This window comes from Mercenaria mercenaria, chromosome 3 (genome assembly GCF_021730395.1).
Source record: "Mercenaria mercenaria strain notata chromosome 3, MADL_Memer_1, whole genome shotgun sequence".
In the NCBI taxonomy this organism is placed as follows: Eukaryota; Metazoa; Mollusca; class Bivalvia; order Venerida; family Veneridae; genus Mercenaria; species Mercenaria mercenaria.
Window position 1 is genome coordinate 4,635,824 of NC_069363.1, and position 26,473 is coordinate 4,662,296.

The window sequence follows — 26,473 nt, forward strand, 5'->3', positions numbered from 1 at the left end:
ACTGTCAAATCCAAACCTGTAGCAATATTCCAATTTCACATGTTTGAGTTATGTCACCAAAAGAGACAAGTTAATCCATAACTTGCCACAGTGATAACTGGTTGTCAGTGTCACTGCTGGTTGTCAATTTCACAGCATGGATTATGAGGGCTGGTAAATCTGCTGCGGATCTGTCTGTGACAGTTTTTATGAAGCCACAGTCTAAATCATTTCCTTTGAAATTTTGTCTGCTATGAAGGCTTTTAGCAATGCCACTTGTCTTGGAGGAATTTCCTTGATTTTTTATTGCAAATAACAAGGGGCTGCATACTAGTATTAGTAAATCTCAATGAAAGAATAATTGTTTTTGTAGAGAATCATCTGAGATTTTCTAAAATGTGTTAAGAGCCCTATGCAATTCTCCTCATTGGAAAGAATGTATTGATCTGTTTTTCAGAGAACCACAGGCAATTCTGATTAGGTATTATACAGTTTTCACTGGATATTCTCTTACAGAAGGAAAGATACTCTTTATAATTGATGGATTTAACAGTTCTGTTATAAAGGTAAGGGATATTTTATGGACAGAATGTTGCCAAAATATTTGTCAAGGTTCGCAAGTCATAAATAATCAGTTTGGTACAATGAAGCTATTTTTTTCTGATGTCTGTGTGTAAATTGTCAAAGAATGAAGCATCTAACCCTTATTTTTGTAATATTTTTGCTAAATTGGCTCATCAGTTAATTATGTTAAGAGCCTTTTTACTTTTTGTAACAGATTGAAAAACTGGGTTGGCTAGAACATTATTTCTGATATGTGAAATAATATTATGTCAACTGATGTATTTGAAACACAAGTATAATTAATGTGTTCAGTTTAGACATTACTCGGTTTATTTTATGAAATATAACAGTTTTAATGGATTTTTATTTTATCTTTTTTTTTTAATTCCCAATTTGACAAAAATCACACTCTAAAATCTTTATTATTATTGAATGGCATTTTTAGTTAGCTCATTAACAGTGCAGATACAAGTCACATTGTAATAAAAGAAATATGGAAAAAGAAGTAAGTAAGTAACTACTTTATTTCTAGAGGCTTTACATTGAGTTTCTCCATCTACCATGTGGGCCTCAGAGTAGAAATATTAGAAATGGTCCTGGAAGTTTGTACATTTCTTGAGGCTGGAAACAACTTAGGAACTGTTGCACACTTTCAACTCACTAACGTACAGTAAAACTGAATGGGTGTAGTAGCTGCCCAAGTTTGTAATCAAAAGGGACAGAAGTCTTATTGCTTATATTAGGTAATCTTGAACTGTCACACACTATCACCATGCTTAAGTCTTGACATGTCAAATTGCTCACAGAATGTAATCTTTACAGGTCAGATTGAACTATTAAAGAATTAACATTGCCGCCATGTAACATTTTATGTTTCATTGCCAGAAGTAGGTAATCATGACCTGTCACATTTCACCATAAAGTAATCTTTTCATGACATATCTCCTTGCATAATGAAAGTACCTTTAAAGTGTTTCGGTACCACAATGAGGTAATCATGACCTGTTGTATAGCATCATGGAGTAATCTTTTAAATGTTTCATTGCCACCATAATGTTTTAATGACTTGTCACGTTGCACCATAAAGTAATTTTTCATATCACACTATTAAGTAATCTTTTAGATGTTTCATTGCCACTTTTTGGTAATTGAGACTTGTCAATGAAGTAACAAAGACCTATCTTTTTTGCGCCATTCAGTTATATTTTAAATGTTTTAGTACCATGATGACATAACCATGACCTGCCAAATGGCACCATAAAGTAATTTTTAAATGTTTCAGGTAAAAATGACTCGTCACATTGCATCATTATTAAAGTAATCTTGAAACATTACATGTTTCATTGTCAGGATAAGGTGATTATGACCTGACACATTGCATCATAGTAATTTATATGTTTCATTGCCACCATGTGGTAATCTGGACTTTTATAATTGTGTACATTAGGTTATCTTTACCTTTATTATGTACATTAGGTTATCTTTATCTTTATTATGTACATTAGGTTATCTTTACCTGCTCACAGGAGATAATCTTGGCATGTCATATTGTACCAAGAGTTAATCATTGCAACAATAAGGTAATCATCACCTGTTACTCTGCTTGTATAAATTATGGTGTTGTTGGCAAGTAACATTGCCCACACAAGGTAATCTTGACCTGTCACATTTCAGTCATGAGATTACCTTGACCTGTCATCTTGCTCACAGGAGGTAATCTTGAAATGCAACTTCACAACCTTAAGGTAAACTTGACATGTCATATTGTACCCTGATGTCATTATTGCAGTTTTGAAATATTTAAGCATGAGATAATCTTGACCTATCATATTGCTCTCAGGAAGTAATCTTGACATGTCACATTGCTCACATGACATATTTTTCACATGTTGCATGCCACAATGAGGTGATTCAGACATGTTGTCACATTGCCACCATGAGGTAATGGTAATTTTGACTTGTTACATTGTAACAATAGGAATGGCCTTATCTTTCACATTGAAGTAATCTAGTCATATCAAACTGTCTACATGAAAACTGTACTTGTCAAAGTTTCTCACATCATGTAAATTTGACATAAGTTTCTCACATCATGTAAATTTGACATGTAACAATGCACACGTCAAACTGCCGGCTAGTGTTAAATACTCAACATATTGCTCGAAATAAGTAACCTTGTCACGACATTTTGCCAGTATGGAATGACATAACACAAGCCGCCATATAGAAATGTTGGTATGAAACATGGCCAGTATTTTGTAATTTTGACAAAGCACATTGACAGCTTAAGTTAATCATGACACAACAAATATTTCCAGTATGTGGTAATCTTGACACAACACATTTGATTAAGTAATCTTGACTTAACACATACCAGCATGAGGTAATCTTGGCATAACACATACATCAAGCAAGAGACAAACTTGATTACCACATTAGTGGTAACATTTAGTAATCTTGACACAAACACTATAATCAAGAGATTATCTCGTTGTAATACATTTCCAGTAGTTATTTTGACATGCCTCAGAACCTGCATAACCAGCAAGAAACACATTGTCAAATGGAATTATGTTGACATGACAGTATGAGGTAATCATGAAACACTTTGTCAGTATGGAATAATGTTGACATGACAGTATGAGGTAATCTTCATGAAACACTTTGTCAGTATGGAATAATGTTGACATGACAGTATGAGGTAATCTTCATGAAACACTTTGTCAGTATGGAATGATGTTGACATGACAATATGAGGTAATCTTCATGAAACAGATTGCCAGTATGGAATAATGTTGACATGACAGTATAAGGTAACCAGCAAGAAACTAATGTTGACATGACAGTATGAGGTAATCTTCATGAAACACTTTGTCAGTATGGAATAATGTTGACATGACAGTATGAGGTAATGTTCATGAAACACTGTCAGTATGGAATAATGTTGACATGACAGTATGAGGTAACCAGCAAGAAACACCCATTATGGAATAATGTTGACCTGACAGTATGAGGTAATCTTCATGAAACACTTTGTCAGTATGGAATAATGTTGACATGACAGTATGAGGTAACCAGCAAGAAACACATTGCCAGTATGGAATAATGTTGACATGACAGTATGAGGTAATCTTCATGAAACACTTTGTCAATATGGAATAATGTTGACATGACAGTATGAGGTAATCTTCATGAAACACTTTGTCACTATGATATAAACTTAACATTGCACAATTCCAGTATATGGTAGTCTTTGCATAACACATTGCCAGCAACAGATGATCATGAATAAAACATTGCCAGTAGGAAAGAACCTTTTTCTTGTCCACAATGCATGCCAAATTGAGTTAATATCTAATACCAGTTTTAATTCCTTATGGATGTAGTAGTAAGACTTAATTAGAATTACCTTCGGTGTGAAAAGCATCACACACTGAATAGCTTAGCCAAATGTCACCCATGTAGTTTGACTTCTGGCAATAGATTTTTTCTAATAATCTGATTATGTGTTTTCTTGGACAAGCTGTTGCTGTAATTCTTTAATACCAAATGAAAAATACTATTGGCTGTTGATGAGTAGAAACATTGATCATATTTGCTATAAAAGAGACCTTTTTTCAATTACACAAAACTGCAATTAGTAATGTACTATCAAAGGATGATAGATGGAAAATATGCTAAGGGATTGGAAAAGCTGTTGTTTTTCAGTTAACATTTAGAATATGGTGTGTTAAAGTGAATTTTGTCATTGCTCAGGTCTGTTACTTGAATTTCTAATGTTTCTATAACTTTTGTATGAAAAAAGAATAAGTCCTGTTGTTTGAATTCCTGATGTTTCTCTAACTTTGCAAGAAAAAGTAAGTTCTGTTGTTTGAATTCTTGATGTTTCTCTAACTTTGCAAGAAAAAGAAATAAGTTCTGTTGTTTGAATTCCTGATGTTTCTCTAACTTTGCAAGAAAAAGGAATAAGTTCTGTTGTTTGAGTTCCTGATGTTTCTCTAACTTTGCAAGAAAAAGGAATAAGTTCTGTTGTTTGAGTTCCTGATGTTTCTCTCTAACTTTGCAAGAAAAAGGAATAAGTTCTGTTGTTTGAGTTCCTGATGTTTCTCTAACTTTGCATAAAAATATGTTCTGTTTGTTCCTAGAACAGCACATCTGCTGGGAGTACAAACTCACAATCCATGATTTCTGCATGATCTGAAGTTCTCCTTATTGAGCTAGCAAGACAGTATTAAAACTGCCTTATAAAAGAAGCATACATAACATTTTTTGTTGCTGGCATATTTTTACTTTCTTTTGATTATCACCTCTGTGACTATTTAGATAAAACTTATTATAGATAGTAGCAGAATTGTACAGGACAGAATCCAGTAACGGTTGCCATCAGCCAGAATTATTTCAGTGTCTGCATACTGCGTTCCATGCTGATAATCAGAAACTACCTTAAGGTATACAGTAAAACAACTCTCAGAATGAGCAAAATGCACATGTTATCCAGGGTTTTGATTGATCCAAACATAGAAATTTAAGGAAAATGACAACGGAACACATGAATTGCCTCGGCAAGCCAATGCTCAAGACGGGATGTTTCGCTGAATACTAAAGAACTTATTGAACACCAATGGCCTGCCATTAGGCCAGAGTTTTTTTATTTTTCGTTTTACGGGAGCGCCGGTCCTTAATATTGCAAAAGTGGAATAAAATTAAAATTCATTTTCCCGAGTTTAATTTTATTTTTTCCGCCGGTCGGCTGTTTACAGCCCCAAAGAAAATAAAATTAGTGTATTCACCTGGACGTAATTTCACAGGAAGGGAGTTTAACGCGTGCAAAATATCGTGTTTTGCCGCACATTTATCGGCATTAACAGGGTGTAAAATTCCACTCGCCTGCTCGCATTGGCGAGTTAAGTCTGAGTAGGACGAGTGGACCTCGCTGTGTACTCGGACAATCGGGCGAGTGGTTTTTTTACGTCCTTACTTTACCAAAATTCAGAAATTACATCTACAAAACGTCAACAAACTTTGAGATGGTTCAGTCGCTACCCGGATTGACTGGAATTTACCCGCGAATCGTAAAGATATCAAAACGTCATGCCGGTAATTTTCCATTCCACAAGCACGTGTGACCTTAGTATCGTAACATCTAATTTACATCGACACGTACACAAAAACCGTGCGTAGTGCATTCATTATTTAATATTTTCGCTTCAAGTTTTCAACACCCCTTGAGAAATAATACTTTTTTGATTTCTATACTGATTTTAATAAGATATCGACAGAAATGTAGGCAAAATTCTATAAAAACGGTCGAATTTTCATATAATCATTTGTAAAAATTCAAACAGCGCGATCTTAGTTACTTATTTCTTTCTAAAAGTAAATAAATGATGAATACTATGGGCTTAAAATTCAGACTTTTGGCCAGAAAGTACAAAAAACAGAATAAAAAAATCTTAAATAATGAAAAAGCGGCTGCGATTACAATACATGGAGTAAGACGATTTTTGGCAAACAGATTTCTGTTAGTGCGGCAAAATAGGTTACGTGACCTCGTGAACGTAAGTAGAAATGCGATTTTAAAATAAAGCAATGTGATGTCACTGCGGGTTTTAATAAGTTTTAAATGAATCTTTGTACATGTATTTTTTGACCAACAATTTAAACGTTTTTCTTGTCAAACAATAATGTAAATTCCTCGAGGGCAAATAGGTCACAGAGGTAGGATATCCACTATAGTAACTATCGTTTGAGACATTTACCTTTTATATATATAGCACATTCGCTTTTGATAACAAATTAAAGAAGAAATTTTTTATTGATTTCTATTTCTCAGCAATTTTAAGAACCGATGTGGTACGATCAGACAGTGATACATGCACATGGCGCGAAAACATGACGCAATGCCATGACAATCTCGAGCAAAAATACCGCTTTGATCTCCGCTTCAGATGTCAAGATACTGACACACTTCTTTTAGCTCTTAGAGGGGGTGTAAATTGATCATGAAAACAAGGTCAACATTACTTGGTTTATCACTGAATAATTACCGATAATCTTTAACGTTTTTTTCTCTCTCTTTCTACACGGGTGGATGGACGATGATTGTGTCCAAAATTTTTTAGACACTTTTCAAAATATATATTTTTCGGGAAATAATACTATTGTACATAATACTCATTTCATAAAAGTGACAATATTAAAAGTATTAAATTGTCTAAAGATTGTCTTACTCACATTTTGTTTTCAATAGATTCAACTTACAAGTTTGCCATAGAAAGGTAATACAAAGTAACAATATCAAAGGTGCTCTGACATTAAATTTTATTCAAAACATTAATTAGTTGTTTGCAGAACAAATAAATGTTTGTAACAGCAGATTTTTTTTACATTTTTATTTCAATGGTGACCCCTCACACTTTACACAGGCTTGGGACTGTCTGGCATAAAGCAGCTGGTAGTGTTGGCAAAATCTCAGACAGATGGTCCATTTCTTTTGTAACTTCAATAGAATTCATAAGTGTATAAAGAATAATAAAGAATACTTTTTATTGGAGACAATATTTTGACAAAAAGTGATGCAACTTCAGTACTTGAACTTAGTGTAGTATAAAAAGGTGCAAATTACAGAAGCAACTTCAGTACTTGAACTAAGTGTATTATAAAAAGGTGCAAATGAGTTAAATGAGGTAAATTTTCAGATTACTTTTTGCTAGATTATCTTTCGTTTTTCATCACTGAAAAAAAAATCTTGCCCTCTGCACTGTGACTGTTATTCAAAGTTATTAAATACTTTATTTTGCTGATAAAATCCAGTATATTATGAGCTGGCATAAACTGTAAAGTTAGCTCATTAAAGATGATATTGGTGAAAGATACAATAAGTAAATATTATGTATAAAAAGCAGAGGTTACACAGCAGAAGATGCAAGCAAACCAAACCACCAAAACTACTATACTACTAAGCCACTTTATACCAGACGTGTTTAGTCTCTACTTGCTGTCACTGAAATTTACTGTGGCTGTTGTAACAGATAAAATAATTTTTGTCTTCCACTTAAATTAAGTAAAACAAGCTTTCTGAATTTTAAAGACTTGCCAGTGTGAGTTACAGTGCCTGAAGCAGTTTATTCACAAGTATGCATGAAACTTTTATTCAATGTTCATCCTGTATAAATGGCTTTTATAGTCTTAAAACATAACAATACATCACAATATTAAATACTGGACACAAACACAAGTAAACAAAACTTAAAACGAAAGTTCATCAAAATAAAAAAAATCTTAAAAAATTCTATTTTATTTTTATTTTTTTCCGAGATGCTGACTTTCAAGCTTTTTATTTTTATTTTTATTCCCTCCTCCCCCTGCTCATTTTTCAAAAATCTCCCGTAAAACGAAAGATAAAAAAACTCTGGCCTTATTGGTTATTTAAATTCATGAAGAGTTATATCCTTGTGCAAAGTCAACACATCATAGCCATTCAATAGATAGATATATTGAATCAGAATGGGAATGCATACAGGGTACTGAGTAGGTCTTTGTCTTTCTTCTAAAATGTTTGGTCCTTAACATTACTTAAAATATATACTTAATGTATTCAACATATGTCTGTGAAAATGCCATCAGATTACCTCCTGTACACAAAGTAGCTTCTAACTAATCTGAATGATTGGCAGGGGCAATTGATAGTTTATTTGCCTCATAGAATTAAATATTTAGTAATAAATTAAGTTGATGAATTACTGTTATTTTTGTTATCACCCTCTTAGAATTGATTAGTATTGCAGATGAGTTTCTGCCTAATTTCAATTGGAGTTTTTTGTTCTGGATTACAGTGTTAATACTGTCATTTTTTTACAAAACTGGCAAGATCTTCACTTTGAGATAACTGAAAGTTTGATTTATAATAACAGAGTTATAGAAACCTTACTTCAGCTGTTTCTTTAACATACCTCTTTAAAGTTTACTTTATTGTTAATATGGTTCCTCTCCAGCTTTAAATGGTTCTTTGCCTTAGAAGTTTCATGTAATAGCTTGTTTGCAACATCTAAAATAAGTTTATTACTGTTGTGTGTTTCTGTACTTGTTATCTGCATTTCCAGTTTGTCATGGTTTTTTTATTGATTATGTCTCTGTTTGTTTTTTGCTTTTATGCCAATTTTGTCAAGGTCCTTTTGTATTATACTAGAATATATTTGTTAACAGTTCTATGGTTCTTTTCAATTATATCAGTTTACAGTTTTATCAAGGTGTTGTTGCTGTAGTTCTTTTCCATTACATCTCTCTGCATTTGTATGATGTTTTATTAGTATTATCACTTAAAAGCTCTTATTATTATGGTTCTTTTCCTTTTCATCTTTCTTTCTTCCCTCAATGCTTTATCAGTTTTATCAAGGCTCTTATTGTTATGGTTCTTTTCCATTTTATCTTTCTTTCTTTCTTGGTTTCTTTATCAGTTTTATCAAGGCTCTTATTGTTATGGTTCTTTTCCATTTTATCTTTCTTTCTTTCTTGGTTACTTTATCAGTTTTATCAAGGCTCTTATTGTTATGGTTCTTTTCCATTTTATCTTCTTTCTTTCTTGGTTTCTTTATCAGTTTTATCAAGGCTCTTATTGTTATAGTTCTTTTCCATTTTATCTTTCTTTCTTTCTTGGTTTCTTTATCAGTTTTATCAAGGCTCTTATTGTTATGATTCTGTTCCATTTTATCTTTCTTTCTTTCTTGGTTACTTTATCAGTTTTATCAAGGCTGTTATTGTTATGGTTCTTTTCCATTTTATCTTTCCTTCTTTCTTGGTTTATCAGTTTTATCAAAACTTTTATTGTTATGGTTCTTTTCCATTTTATCTTTCTTTCTTTCTTGGTTACTTTATCAGTTTTATCAAGGCTCTTATTGTTATGGTTCTTTTCCATTTTATCTTTCTTTCTTTCTTGGTTACTTTATCCGTTTTCAAGGCTTTTATTGTTATAGTTCTTTTCCATTATTTTCTTTCTTTCTTTCTTGGTTACTTTATCCGTTTTCAAGGCTTTTATTGTTATGGTTCTTTTCCATTATTTTCTTTCTTTCTTTCTTGGTTACTTTATCCGTTTTCAAGGCTTTTATTGTTATGGTTCTTTTCCATTATTTTCTTTCTTTCTTTCTTGGTTACTTTATCCGTTTTCAAGGCTTTTATTGTTATGGTTCTTTTCCATTATTTTCTTTCTTTCTTTCTTGGTTGCTTTATCCGTTTTCAAGGCTTTTATTATCTGCATGTTCTGGTTCAGTGATTTTCAGGGGAGTTGTGGCTTTTTATTTGTCTAATTTTATGTTTATTGCAACTTCTCTGACACCATAGGGCGGATTTACACCAAACTTTACAGGTGTCATCAGTGCAAAGCCTAGTTATGCATATCTTTGGCATATTAATGTTCAGTAATTTTCCGCAGAGTTATTGGCCCTTGATTTGTCATTTTTAAAGTGTTTACACTACTTGCTGTAAACAGTTAAGCTGAATACCACCAAACCTCACGAGCAATTAATGTGAAGCGTAGTTGTACATATTATCATCATTTTCTTATTAAATGATTTTTAACGGAGTCATGACCCTTGATTTGTCTATTTTTATCTGTGTTACTAGTATGCCACTGGTTGGAATTCCACCAAACTTCACAGTCTTGTTGTTCATATCATTGGAAAATTATGGTTCAGTGATATTCCCTGGAGTTATGGCCCTTCATTTGTGGCATTTTACAATATCTGCATGGTAAATGGTGGGAGACATATGTCCATAATGAAAAACAGTCTCTAGTTCTCTTTACTTCTACCTTCTAAGGTTCTCTGTAAAAAAATCTCTGACACCATAGGGCGGATTTACACCAAACTTTACAGGTGTCATCAGTGCAAAGCCTAGTTATGCATATCTTTGGCATATTCATGTTCAGTAATTTTCCGCAGAGTTATTGGCCCTTGATTTGTCATTTTTAAAGTGTTTACACTACTTGCTGTAAACAGTTAAGCTGAATACCACCAAACCTCACGAGCAATTAATGTGAAGCGTAGTTGTACATATTATCATCATTTTCTGATTAACTGATTTTTAACGGAGTCATGACCCTTGATTTGTCTATTTTTATCTGTGTTACTAGTATGCCACTGGTTGGAATTCCACCAAACTTCACAGTCTTGTTGTTCATATCATTGGAAAATTATGGTTCAGTGATATTCCCTGGAGTTATGGCCCTTCATTTGTGGCATTTTACAATATCTGCATGGTAAATGGTGGGAGACATATGTCCATAGTGAAAAACAGTCTCTAGTTCTCTTTACTTCTACCTTCTAAGGTTCTCTGTAAAAATCTTCCTGACACCATTATTGCCACAATAATTTCCTGTTATTAATTTATTCCCCCGCCAAAGGCGAAGGGGATATTTGAAATGCTCTCCGTCCATGCGTGCGTGCGTGCGTGCGTGCGTCCGCAACGATCTTTGTCCGGAGCATAACTCCAAAAGTACTGGAGGGATTTTCTTCAAACTTCATACACTGATAGAACACATTGGGAGGAAGTGCAGTGTGCAAGAACAATAACTCTACCTTGCCTATTTTTTGAGTTATTCCCCTTTATCTTATTTTCTTAAAAAATTTTGTCCGGAGCATAACTCCAAAAGTACTGGAGGGATTTTCTTCAGACTTCATACACTGATAGAACACATTGGGAGGAAGTGCATTGTGCAAGAACAATAACTCTGCCTTGCCTATTTTTTGAGTTATTCCCCTTTATCTTATTTTCTTAAAAAATTTTGTCTGGAGCATAACTCCAAAAGTACTGGAGGGATTTTCTTCAAACTTCATACACTGATAGAACACATTGGGAGGAAGTGCAGTGTGCAAGAACAATAACTCTACCTTGCCTATTTTTTGAGTTATTCCCCTTTATCATATTTTCTTTAAAAAAAATTGTCCGGAGCATTTCTTCTTTATGCATAGAGTGATTTTGATATAACTTGGCACAAATGGTCACCACCACGAGACAGAATGTCATACGCAAGATCCAGGTCCCTAGGTCTAAGGTCAAGGTCACACTTAGAGGCCAAAGGTCAGATACAAGAATGACATTGTCCGAAGCATTTCTTCTTCATGCATGGAGGGATTTTGATGTAACTTGGCACAATTATACACCATCATGAGACGAAGTGTCATGCGCAGTTCCCTTCTTTAGAATTACCTCCCTTTGTTGTTACTATAAATAGCTTTTATTGTAACTTTTTCATTACTAGTCGTACGGAAAAATCGAGACCACTTTTCTGTAGTACAACATGCATGCTACATCCAATTTTGAGGTGTATTTTGACCAATCTCTACCTGGTAAAGATTTTTGTGTGGACTTGCAATTTTTTTTTTTTTTTTTTTTTAGATTAACTTCCCTTAGTTGTTACAATAAATAACTTATATTGTAACATTTTTATAATTGACCGTAGGGAAAAAACAAGACCACTTTTCTGTGGTACAACATGGATGTTACTGTCCAATTTTACGTGTATTTTAAGATATCTCTACCTGGTAAGGAGTTTTTTGTGGACTTAGATAAACAAAAGACTTACAATGATTACTAAACAACCACAAAATTAAAATTCCATTTGCAAATACAGCTGCTAGAGTAAAGAAATTTGCTGTGACGGGCATATATTGTGACATTCTGGCACTCGTTTTCCCTGTTAGCTTTCCATTCCTTCTTTTTACAGTAGCCATATAGAAAAACATCATAGCTATACTGTTCATGATAAGTAATAAAATTTAGCAGTAAACCACCTCACCATGCACTGACTTATTCTTTCTTCCACATCTTTAAAATCCCTAATGCGGACCACAACTAAATGGTTCTTCAAAGCTTTCCCCAAAATTAATACTTTCAAACTTGCCAGGAACTTTAGCCTTCAGTTATAATATGCCAGGTGGGGGGATTGGCCATGTCTAACATGGCTCTTGTTCCAGTTTATTTTGCTTCTATTGATAATATTTTTCAATGTCTGCACAGTCTTGTTTGCATCTCTGTCAAAATTACTGTGCTGTTTTTAATTCTGTCTTGAATGTTTGCTTCCTTGTCTGTATGATTTATGATAGTAATTTCCAAACATTTTATTTTTTGCTATATCTGTTCTGTTCTGCCATTTTTTCTTGTTATTTACTGTTCTTTTTATATCAGTTTCTGTCTTGAAATGAATAAACAGAATGATGTAATGTGGCTGTTTTTGTCCTTCATGCTGTTTTGCTGTGTGGTGAAATAGGAACGATTTTTTGGTCATCACTTTTGTATTGTCTTTTTGTTTCCATATTTGATTTTTTTATGTCCACCATGTTTGCTATCATAAATAATAATTATGTTTTCTGTTACTGTAATTTGTCCTTTTTATAGTAAATCTCTATCTGTACTGGCATTATCATTTCTGTTTCTGCGACTTTGGTTCCTACAACTGTGTCATCTGCTCTTGTAATCTGGTTTGATAAAAACTTGTTTTCTTCCTTCCTGCTGACAGTGATCACCAGTAATGACATTGATACATTGTTATGGAAGTAATAGTTTCACAAGGCACTGACATAATTATCTTCTGCAAACGAAATGTCAGAAACAGAATTGTCCCCAAGAGCCAGTTATCACTCCTTTTGACAAGGAATGCGATTGGAATTTGTGGCATTATGGGAAAAGTAAAAACATTGCAATTTGCAATAATTATTGCTGCAGATGATTAATCTCTGAGTACAGTAAACTCTTACCCCTCTTTTGGATTATAACTACCAGTGCAAATCAACATACCCTTGGTCAAAACCCCTTGGCTGAAAAATTAAAAAGTGCTCAAAATCTCCCCAACAGAAGCAACAAGGCATTTATAATGACCTTGGCAAAATTGATGGGGTAACCATAGATACCGTGTATACTCTGTTGAGAAATTCATGAACAGTTCATGAATAATCCTTGAACTATTCCAGAACTTTGTTCATGAACAGTTCACGAATAGTTCATGAAAGTTCGTGAACTACAAATGGTACTTTTTACGGCATCAAAAATTCATGAACTGGGCATGGTTCATCAAGTTCATGAACTGGACTGGTTCATCAAAGTTCATGAAATGGCTGTGTTCATCAAAGTTCATGAATTGATAGGTTCATGAATTTGATGAACCAGAAATTTGCGAACTTGATGAACAGTTCATGAATAATTCTTGAACTATTCGTGAACTATTCATGAACAGTTCATCAACTACAAATGGGACTTTTTGCAGCATCAACTGTTCATCAAGTTGATGAACCATAGTTCATAGAAAGTAACAAGATAAACTGAAAGTTGATGAACCCAGCTGAATTAGAAACAGTGATTTTGACAATAGTGACGTTACTATAGCAACTACCTGATAAAGCCTGTCTGAGAAAAGCAGGCTTTTTCAGGTCAGTGACTTGAGAACACTTTGCACTGTTTAAACCTGTGATTAAATCCCAAGGACATCCGATTGTGTCCATTTTGCATTTAAAAATTATTACGCCCTCATAAGACACTGAAAAAGGTCTTTAAATTCCAAAATATAAACAAGAGGGCCAAGATGGCCCTAGGTCGCTCACCTAAGAAACACACCATAACAGTGTAAAACATGTTTGACCTTGTGATTTCATGGAAACAAATATTCTGACAAATTTTCATTAAGATTGAACCAAAAAATTGGTCTCTTGTGATAAAACAAGCATTTTCTTAGATATGACCTAGTTTTTGACCCTAGATAACCCATGTTCAAACTCGACCTAGATTTTATCAAGGCAATCATTCTGACCAAAATTCATGAAGATCAATTGAAAAATACAGCCTCTATCACATAAACAAGTTTTTTCTTTGATTTGACCAAGTGACCTGTTTTTGACCTCAGATGACCCATATTCAAATTTGACCTAGATTTCATTAAGGTAATCATCCTGACCAAATTTCATAAAAATCAATTGAAAAAAACAGTCTCTATCGCATACACAAGATTTTTCTTTAATTTGACCTAGTGACCTAGTTTTTGACCTCAGATAACCCATATTCAAACTCGACCTAGATTTCATCAAGGCAATCACTCTGACCAAATTTCATGAAGATCAATTGAAAAATACATCCTCTATTGCATACACAATGTTTTCTTCGATTTGACCCAGTGACCTAGTTTTTGACCCCAGATGACCCATTTTCAAACTCGGCCTAGATTTTATCAACGTTATCATTCTGGCTAAATTTCATGAAGATCAGTTGAAAAATACAGCCTCTATTGCATACACAAAGTTTTTCTTTGATTTGACCTAGTGACCTAGTTTTTGATCCCATATGACTCATTTTCAAACTTGGTCTAAATTTCATCAAGGTAATCATTATGACCAAAATTCATGAAGATCAATTGAAAAATACAGCCTCTATCGCATACACAAGGTTTTTCCTTGATTTGACCTAGTTTTTGACCCCAGATGACCCATTTTCGAACTTGGCCTAGATTTCATCAAAGTAATCATTCTGACCAATATTCATGAAGATCAACTGAAAAGTACAGCCTCTATCGCATACACAAGGTTTTTCTTTGATTTGACCTAGTGACCTAGTTTTTGACCCGAGATGACCCATTTTCGAACTCTGCCTAGATTTCCTCAAGGTTATCATTCTGACCAATACTCATGAAGAATAATTGAAAAGTACAGCCTCTATCGCATACACAAGGTTTTTCTTTGATTTGACCTAGTGACCTAGTTTTTGACCTGAGATGACCCATTTTCGAACACGGCTTAGATTTCATCAAGGTTATCATTCTGACCAATATTCATGAAGATTAATTGAAAAATACTGCCTCTATCGCATACACAAGGTTTTTCTTTGATTTGACCTAGTGACCTAGTTTTTGACCCGAGATGACCCATTTTCGAACTCGGCCTAGATTTAATTAAGGCAATCATTCTGACCAATATTCATGAAGATCAATTGAAAAAATACAGCCTCTATCGCATACACAAGGTTTTTCCTTGATTTGACCTAGTGACCTAGTTTTTGACCCGAGATGACCCATTTTCGAACTCGGCCTAGATTTCATCAAGGTTATCATTCTGACCAATATTCATGAAGATTAATTGAAAAATACAGCCTCTATCGCATACACAAGGTTTTTCTTTGATTTGACCTAGTGACCTAGTTTTTGACCCGAGATGACCCATTTTCGAACACGGCTTAGATTTCATCAAGGTTATCATTCTGACCAATATTCATGAAGATTAATTGAAAAATACAGCCTCTATCGCATACACAAGGTTTTTCCTTGATTTGACCTAGTGACCTAGTTTTTGACCCGAGATGACCCATTTTCGAACTCGGTCTAGATTTCATCAAGGTTATCATTCTGACCAATATTCATGAAGATTAATTGAAAAATACAGCCTCTATCGCATACACAAGCTAAATGTTGACAGACAGACGACGGACGCCGGACATTGAGCGATCAGAAAAACTCACCTGAGGATTGCTCAGGTGAGCTAAAAAGCGGAAAAAACAACAAAATCCCAAGTGAAATTTTATCCAAAAATTCAGTTGCTAGATAGTCTAATTTACTTTAATCTCAAGATTGACATTCAGATTAGATACTAGCTTTGTTTCAGGGTCATGAAAACATGTGACATTTTAAAAGGATTTTATATTTTTAAAATGAACAATTTATGACAACACCATAATTACTTATTTGATATTCAGTATACTCGTGTTCCTTTTAAACCATTCCTTACTGTAGTATGATAAATATTTCCTTCTCATTTGCTGCACAAACTTCTGAAAAATTGCTGAATCACATGTGCAAAAAATTTCCCAGCATGCAACAAAATAATGGAAAATGATCATGTGACATAAATTTAATGTTCATGAACATTCATGAACAGTTCATGAACTTATTCATTTATTGTAAAAGGAAAACCTAAGTTTTATGTTTAATGAGTGAACAGTTCAGAAACTCCTTTTTGGGTTCAAGAACAATCTGACTAAAGTACATATCCTATTACGCTACGCATAGGATCTGAGAACAACCTATTCATTGCCTCTTTCTGACGACCCTTTCCCTAGCCAATCAGAGCCTAACTTACAACATCTTGCAAATCTACCTGTAGCCTTGACTTTTGATATTTACAATTTTTATGTCATAATGTACCAGATAGCCGGTTAGCTCAGTCGGTAGGCCACTTGCTTTGTAAGCGAGGGGTCCCGGGTTCGAGCCCTGGAATGACTGCACATTTTTCTTACTCTTTGACATTCGAACAAGTCGTCTGATTGGATAAAATAAAAATAGCAATACTGGAAATCCAAAATATACAGAAGACGAATGTGAATGGGTCGTTCTCAGATCTTTGTTTAGAAGATCAAGTACTTTAGTCAGATTGGGTTCAAGAACTGGTACTGAACTAGAAAAAGGTTTTGAATTTTTAGTACTTTTATTGAATCTTAGATGACCTTTTTTTAAGAACACATCAAGAATGTTTTGAGAATTCAATATTCTTAAACTGCTCATAAAATGTTCGTCATTTTTATTCAAGAATATTTCTTGAATTCTATAGGTATATTGACATTCATGAAAAAATCTTGATTCATTCTTAAACGAATTCTATAGGTATATTGACATTCATGAAAAAATCTTGATTCATTCTTAAACAAGTTCATGAATATTTCAAGGACCTCTGGTATGAAATGAAAGACATCAATAAATTCACCAACCAAATATCAGTGTACACCATTATTCTTTTCCAGTGACATTTTCTAAATTGCCAAATAATGATGAAACTTGTGTTAGCTATCCCCAATGTTTAATCAAAATTTTGTACAAATTGCAGACAACATAAAATACAAAATACATGTAGTAACATTCCTAGTCATATGTATGTTATCAGTAACTCTGGTATTAGCCTTCAGCTGTAAATACTAGAAGCTTTTACAAGTAAATGGATCCTGTTTTATGAATTTCAGACTTGATTGATCAATTCACTAATTTGAAGTTCATGAACAGTGTATGAACTTCAGGTTCATGAACCATCAGCATAATTGAAATAAAATCAAATACTGCACTGGAGTTCTGGATGAAGTCACTTGTTTGATTACTGAACTTATAATTCATGAACTTAAAATCATGCACCAAAGGTGAAATTTTTGAAGAACCAGTTCATGAATAATTCTTGAACTTTAGGTTCACAGACAGTTTGTGAACTTTTTCAGGAATAGTTTCATAAACAATTCATGAACTTTTGGTTCGTGAACAGTTCACAAACTTTTTGAGGAACATTCATCGCATTGTTCACGAATGGTTCAGGAATGTTCATGAACAGTTCGTGAACAGTTCGTGAACACTCATCAGTTCATGAACAACAGCTCAACAGGATTAAATGCCCTAGTGTTATTTTTAAAAAGAAAATGAAAAAAACTTTGATTAATTTTTATCTTATTTTTTGTGTTACTTCATACTGTTACATTTTTATAGTCATTTTGAAAAAAACAGGACGTATTATGCAATGCACACTTACTATTTTTGTGAAAACGTATCAATAACAAAATTATCATAGGTGGATTTTCCTACACTCCAGGTTTTAAAATGGCGCAGGCAAGACAAGCCTAAGTGATACCTTTTATAAACTTTTTTGTTATTTCACAGAGAAAATTTCACTATTGTACATATTAAATGATATTTACCAATATGGTGACTTTGTTTTCTTATTTATGCAAACTCACGTTTTATATATTAAATGGCCACAAAAACCTTCATACCAATAAATCTTACACCTGTTCCCTAATAAATTTGAAATAACTTGCATAATTAAACATTTTGTTGGTTGTACCAGCCTCCCACTTGCCACTGAAATCCTGGGGTTATCCTGACTTTGAGGCACCCTGTAGTTTTCATTTCCTTGTCTATTACACCTTGTCTACAGGTATTGCCTAAATGTTGTTATACCTGACATAATGGGTAACACCTACTTTCTTTGATCTACAGAAAACCCTCAAGTGCTTTTAACAAGTTGGTAATAACTACTTAATAAGTACTAAATTACAACCACTTTAGCTACTATAGTGGGCAATTTGTCGTTTTATTATTGGGTAATGTCACTTTAATTTTATACCCAGTCTTTTTTCTCCAGTTTAACATTTTTTTATGCTGACCTTAAGCTGAAATTGATTTTCAAAATTCTTTAAAGATGGCTTAAGGTTGCCATAGATTCAAATGCAGTAGTGTTGGATAATATTGAAAAGGTAACTATATTCAGTTTAATTAGCTTGTTTCAGAAAATCAAAAAAAAAAGGAGACATTTTATCAAGTTTTATTGATGGTTTGAAATTTATATAAATATGTCTTTTTTTAAAAAAAAAATATTATTTTCAAAATTGACATGAAAGCAAATTATTTTATGAAAATTTTGTCAGTGCTGCATAATTTAGTGATAGATCATTTTGAAGTAAATCAGAAATATATGAATATAGAATGCTATAATATATACAGTGATTGAAACATACATTTAAACTTTCGACAGTTAAGATATAGATAATATAATGAGTTTAATTTAATATGCATTACAGATTCATAAAATTTCATTCTGTTTTTTTATTTTCAAAATTAAGGAGGTTATACTGCACATAAAAAGATTTTGCACAAGTATTACATAATGGGAGTGGGATTTGAAAGGACTTTGTTTGAGATATTTATATTAAGCGTGACTGTGTAAATGGACTCATTTTAGCATTTTAAGTCAATTTGCACAGAAAAGCAAAAACACACACACTGGTATTTCTTTGTCTTAACCATTTATTGCAAGTCTGGGGAATTCAAAAATTTGCTAAATACCCATGAGCGGTTATAGCATTTTTATCGAGGTACCAGATTTTTAAAAACTGGATACTTCATTAATACAAGTGATAATGTTCATATATATTGTAGTTGGGTGTTTACGAGTGAGTAAAAGAACTATTTCAAGTACTTAATGTGAAGTTTCATTTTTCTTTTGGACTAACTTTCAATGATGAAAATTAGTTCCCTGTGAACAATATAGTCCCAGCATGATGCAGAGTGAAAAGGAATCTTCCCTTTGAAAGTATGATATTTACTTCAAAAATTTATTGTATGTATATTTAGTAGCCTCAAATGAGGCAAAGATGATCAGTGAGTTATACAACAAAGGATGTTTTAGGGTTGATGACATTGTATTAAAGTCAGGTTACCCCATGAAAGGTATCGGCTGACATTATAACATTAATAAATCATAGTTAAATGTACAAGAAAATAAAATATGTCAAGTATTTCTATAAGGACCAGATACAATCCAATGAGCATCATAAAATAGACATAAATTCACCTCTTAATAAATGAAAATGCTATAACATTTTCTTTTCAAAATTTTGAGCTGTGACTATATTGGTTTTTTTTTGGAAGAATTCTCATTAAAAACATAATTTTTGTGTAAAAGATTGAGGGTGTTTTATAATACATTAATATCACTTTAATTAAAGGTTCTTATAATTTTTAGATTTGAAAAATAAATATGCAGGGCTGATACAGTATAAAATTTGTAAGTACATCTGTGGGATTTTTTCCATTGGGATTTCCCAGGTGAAATGATGACCATGGTCACCATGGTTTTTGATCAACCATCAAATACCATGGTGAAAGCATAGTCAGGAGCACAGTCAGCCATGGTCAACTATGGTGAAATAAGGTTTGCCATGGTCAACCATGGTCAGAAAAGGCAATCAACAGTTTGACTATGGTCTACCGTGGTCATCTTTTTTCAACCATGGTTGAGCATGGACTACCATGGTCATGTTAGTAATTTTCACACTTATCAAGTTTTACAATGCACCAAAGATGCCTGACTGCATTTTGGCTCCAAAAATTTTCCTAGTTGTAAAATAGTTTTCCCGCATTTTTAGACATATTCAAAGGTAAACTTTCATAGTCTGACTATAAATTGTTGTCGTCTTAGCAATTTTATGACAAATAAATGACTGGCTTTCAAAAATAGATATAGACAGCAATTGTCATATATTTTCATGACCCTTTCATATTCATATTTATACAGTTTTTGATAGTCAATAATCACCACTGTCTACCATGGTCGTGGACCTTGGTCGACAATGGTTGACTGTGGTCCACAACCATGGTTTTGACCATGGTCTGATACAATGTTTTATGACTATCGTGCCAATTACCACAGCCATGGTAAACCATTGTCCCATGACCATGAACTACCATGGTAAACCATGAATTACCATGGTAATAAACCATCAATTTCGACTGGGTTTGTCAACTTAATTGTGAACAGGAGAGCATGCAAAGCATAGTGGTATGTGTGGCCATCTGATCTACGGATCACAAGGTTATTAACTTGATCTCAAGGTGAGACGATGTGTTTTCCGTGTCGATTTGATAAAAGACATGGTGTCTGAAATCATTCGTCCTCCACCTCTGATTTTTGTGGAGAAGTTGCCAGTTACTTGTGGAGAACAGGTTTTCCAGAAACACTTGTTAGGTTACCTGTCTGCCATTACATAATTGAAAAAAAACAGTTGAAAAATGGCTTAAACCCAAAACAAAAACAAAAAGGCATTTGGAACACAATGCTAGAATGTTTTCTATTCCAACAGCCAATGTAAACTAACAATTATGTTTTCTAGAGATTTATAAGAATCACATAAACAAGACAAATGAAAGAGAGAAAAATGTGCACTTTAAACATGAAGTATTTCATGCACTTAACCATGTTCCTTAAAATTTTATAAATTAAATGACTTCATACAAATTAGTTAAATATAAGTTAATTCAGAGGTTTGTACCAGTTTGTGAAGATCCTTATTTTTCACTTTAAGTTTCATAACTTTTACCCCTAAGTATTAATTATTCCTTTTCATCTGACATAAAATCGTTTTCCTCCATTTCCTTTCATCTTGATAGTCAGTTTTATAATTATTTCAAATAGAATATGTGTGAAACTGTTTTATTTCTTATTGCAATTTGGTCATGAATGAAGATATAAGGAAATAAAAGAAACGTTAATTGATGCTTTTCGAAATTCTGTACTAAAAATAAAGTTATAAAGTTGTTGATGCAGAAATGTTAGTATATTAATATTTAATAATTAGTTATTTAATGTGTTTTCAAGTAACTTTAAATAAGTCGGTGTACAATTAAAATGAAAGATTAAGTGATTTGAATAACTTGGTCATATCAATTCTGCAAGCAGTTTATAAATAGTTGATAGCAGTATTTAACAAGTCAATTCCACTTAGCCACTATGCAACGCCCCCAATCCCCACTCCCTACATGTATTCTTATCTAAGAGCTGTGCCCTTGGTTTCACACATGAATTCTAGAGGATCATAATCAGAAGCCTCACCTCTGCATTGAGCTTGTTACTTTTAATGCATCGATGTTAAGAAATTTAGGAATTTTATATTTTGCTGTTTTGCTATTTATTGCTATATTTACATCCTACAGGTAAGTGTGGGATTGTGATGATTGTGTGTTTAAATGTTACTGTTAATGATCCGTGAATTACATAACACTTTCAGGTACATCACTTCCAAAAGTCTGTTATTTTGTGAAAACACACTGCTCATCTTTTTCATTTTTTTTTCCACACAACAAATTATTGTTGGAAAATTATCCTTACTTTTCTATATGTTAACAAGAGGCTCAAAGTTATGGGTCTGTAGATTGACTACACTTGTTTAAATATAATGGTCAAGCGAAAAAAACAAACCAAGTGCACATAGCTGGGAATCAAATAAATATGGATATTCTGTATTTTATAGGGGGTCATTTTAATGTTCTATAGGAGTTAAATACAAATGTAATATATGAATGTTCTTTAGGGGAACAGTATGAATTTTATGTCCGTATGAATATACTATAGTGAATCAGGATAAATGTACTACAGTGAATCAGTATGAATGCACTATAGTGGATCGGTATGAATGTACTATAGTGGATCAGGATAAATTTTCTATAGGGGATCAGTATGAATTTTCTGTTGGGGATCGGTATGAATTTACTAAAGTGGATCAGTATGAATGTACTATAGTGAATCAGTATGAATGTACTATAGTGATTCAGTATGAATGTACAATAGTGGATCAGTATAAATTTTCTATAGGGGATCAGTATGCATGTACTGTAGTGAATCAGTATGAATGTACTATAGTGAATCAGTATGAATGTACTATACTGGATCAGTATAAATTTTCTGTAGGGGATTAGTATGCATGTAATATAGCGGAACAATATGAATTTACTATAGTAGATCAGTATGAATGTATTATAGTGGATCAGTACAAATGTACTATAATGAATCAGTATGAATGTACTATAGTGAATCAGTATGAATGTACTACAGTGGATCAGTATGAATGTACTATAGTGAATCAGTATGAATTTTCTGTAGTTGATCAGGATAAATGTGCTATAGTGGATCAGGATAAATGTTCTATAGTAGATCAGTATGAATGTACTACAGTGGATCAGTATGAATGTACTATAGTGGATCAAGATAAATTTTCTATAGGGGATCAGTATGAATTTTCTGTTGGGGATCGGTATGAATTTACTAAAGTGGATCAGTATGAATGTACTATAGTGAATCAGTATGAATGTACTATAGTGATTCAGTACGAATGTACAATAGTGGATCAGTATAAATTTTCTATAGGGGATCAGTATGCATGTACTATAGTGAATCAGTATGAATGTATTATAGTGAATCAGTATGAATGTACTATACTGGATCAGTATAAATTTTCTATAGGGGATCAGTATGCATGTAATATAGCAGAACAATATGAATTTACTATAGTAGATCAGTATGAATGTATTACAGTGGATCAGTATGAATGTACTATAATGAATCAGTATGAATGTTCTATAGTGAATCAGTATGAATGTACTATAGTGGATCAGTATGAATGTACTATAGTGGATCAGTATGAATGTTCTGTAGAGGATCAGTATGAATGTATTATAGTGGATCAGGATAAATGGACTGTAGAGGATTAGTATGAATGTACTATAGTGAATCAGTATGAATGTACTATAGTGGATCAGTATGAATGTACTATACTGAATCAGTATGAATTTTCTGTAGTTGATCAGGATAAATGTACTATAGTGGATCAGGATAAATGTTCTATAGTAGATCAGTATGAATGTACTACAGTGGATCAGTATGAATGTACTATAGTGGATCAGTTTGAATATACTATAGTGGATCAGGATAAATGTACTATAGTGAATCAGTATGAATGTACTATAGTGAATCAGTATGAATGTACTACAGTGGATCAGTATGAATATACTATAGTAGATCAGGATAAATGTACTATAGTTAGGGTTCTAGCCAGGATTTTCTGAAGGCATGTTTCTGAAGGGTATTTTTGAAAAGAGCGTGGACAACAATGGGGTGGGTGCGGGAGGGGTACCCCCCTCCAGATGGGGGGTATGGGGGGGCCAACCCCAGAAAATTTTGTATTACTACAACTCATTTTGGTGCATTTCAGAGTGAAAAACACAGTGTTATTTTCAATGTTTAATAAGCATCATTTACATGCTCAACAAGAACAAATAAGAGATAATGTGTCATAAAAAATTCATCTAGAGTTTATTTGCTGAATGACAATGTAAACTTATCCAGTTATATAAGTTTCTGAAAATGTTCACTATTTATTTTACATAAAACAACACAATTTTAGCACTGCACATTAAAGTTTCAGTCTTCTATTCCTGTGGGAGTTATTTGCTGAATGACAACATAAACTTATCAATTCTGTGTACTTGGCGTTATCCCCCTTCTCCAAACTATTTAGAACATCCTCTCCTAATGTCTTAGCTACATCAACTAAAGGTTTGTGTTTGGTGGTGTGGGGAATTTCCTCCTTACACAGAAAGTAAAGCAGTGTCATAGATGCTGTCATTGCCTCACAGTTCACATGTTCTTCTCTCACAAAACAAGCCTCGGTCCCAACACCTGTTTTTGCTTCCGCAACGTCAAATACCAATGCTTTCTTGTGTGAGTCCGAGTCCTTATGAAATACTAAAGATGATCACCTTATTGACGTACATGGAATGTCAACCCACACAGATCTACCAGGAACACACTTCTTTGGCCTTCTTTGGTGCTTTACACATACTGGACACAACATCCACATTGGCCTGAAGTAAAGAATTTAAAACAATTTTGTTATTTACATAGCCAAAGGGATCCGTAACTGCTATGATAAGAGATCTAAATGTTTTTTAATGAATTTCAAGAACTAATATGTAACAAAAGGACACAAACACATAAAACATACTATAGCCCTGTGTGAAACAGCCATGACAACTTAATTTCTAGTAAGTCATCAACTTTTCCTCCCTATTTTCTAAGTATGCATGTCCAATATTTTTTCCCCGAAGGAATCAGATTTGAAATATAAAATGTGGTCTTCCCTTACAGAAGAAAAAGGCCTGCTGCGTACTCTTGCTGTGTACATACAGCGTATATGATGCATACATGATGTGTACTGAAATCAAAGGCTTTAAATAGTACGCAGGATATACACCACACATACACCGATAGTACGTTTGTAGTACACTTTTGACATGCAAATGAGCTCTGCCGCGTACTACTTGCTGCGTACATACTGTGGACTACATAGTACACAGGATGTACGCTGGAGGAATTTAGTATGCGGGAAATAGTACGCAACATGTACGCGGCACATACACTTTTCACATGCAAATGAGCCTGCGGTGTACTACCCCTGCGGCGTACATGCTGTGTATTCCTGCGGCGTACATGCTGTGTACTCCTGCGACGTACATGCTGTGTACTCCTGGCCAGAGTCCTGCGGCGTACATGCTGTGTACTCCTGCTGCATACATGCTGTGTACTCTTGTGGCGAAACTGCTGTGATAATGTAAATTCCTTACCCCACCAACTTCCGTATGCAAAATGCTGATCATTTGGACAGAAAAAAACAGAAAAAAGATAAGTGACATGCATCAGTAAGTATTTACCCTTACCAAAATAATGTAGATTGATGTTATCAAATAAATTAGTATGCTTTTCTTCATCCACTTTTCAATGAAATAAATCAATTTTTGTAGCATGTAATTTGGTAAACATTTGAAGAAAATTGCGTAACTGCATCAAGGGGAAACAACTTTAATGCAACTAAATATAAGTGTTATGATTTATTATAGACGATGTGTGCATAGTATTGTATTTAATTTGATTAAAATCCATCTGAAAACAATCTAGGACTGGAATTATATAAGCATTTATACACTTTTACGTCCGTAAAAAGTAGTGCACCAAAAAATTTTGGATTGATTTTTTGCAATGGGGCGAGCGTAATTAGCCAAAAACGTTCTGAAAATATACGAGCGGCAAATCCGATGAACAACTTTTTAATTTGGTGAGGCCTTAATGAGTTAACATAATGAGCATTAAAGCCTTTATAAAACATGATAGAATGGTGTTTGGCTTAAGAGTATTCAAATAACAGTGAGAGCTATTAATTCTTCTCATTCGGACGCTGTTGAGGCATTATCTTGGTAATTATTTCATGTATTACAAAATGTAATGCAACGAAGTTCAAATAAGGCTTTTCAATTATCTGAGTTAGAAAGCTCCAGGATTAATTCAAAATGAAAAAGAATATATTTTTACATAGCATGCAAGGTGCAGCTCAGAAATCACTAAGATGTAAGCTTCACAAATGAACATTGCAAATAGTTTGGCAAATTTTCGTTGTTCAGAATACCGGTAATCGGAACTATTCTATGCTATTAAGATAAAAGTTACTCGGAAATCAAGTTCTTGCTTCCAAAAAAAAAAAAAAAATGTATAAATCCTTCCTGCATGAAGTGTACTTCAGACTTTTACCTAAAAAAATTCAAAGT

General features: G+C 33.4%; 2 protein-coding genes across 3 annotated transcripts in view; both read left to right on the forward strand.

Moving 5' to 3' along the window:
• Positions 1 to 468: 468 nt before the first annotated feature.
• LOC123525942 (axotactin-like) overlaps positions 469 to 26,473 on the forward strand; it is a 142,866-nt gene continuing 116,861 nt past the window's right edge. Inside the window, exon 1 of one of the 2 annotated variants that reach the window (XM_053537764.1) lies at positions 469 to 545. The gene's annotated coding sequence lies outside the window, so the exon portion shown is untranslated. The remainder of the gene's footprint in view (positions 546 to 26,473) is intronic. The other variant, XM_053537763.1, reaches the window with a different exon arrangement.
• LOC123525943 (uncharacterized) lies at positions 22,883 to 23,941 on the forward strand. Its single transcript, XM_045305103.2, has 2 exons — positions 22,883 to 23,546; positions 23,676 to 23,941. The coding sequence occupies exons 1-2, from the start codon at positions 22,883 to 22,885 to the stop codon at positions 23,939 to 23,941; spliced, it is 930 nt and encodes a 309-aa protein (XP_045161038.2).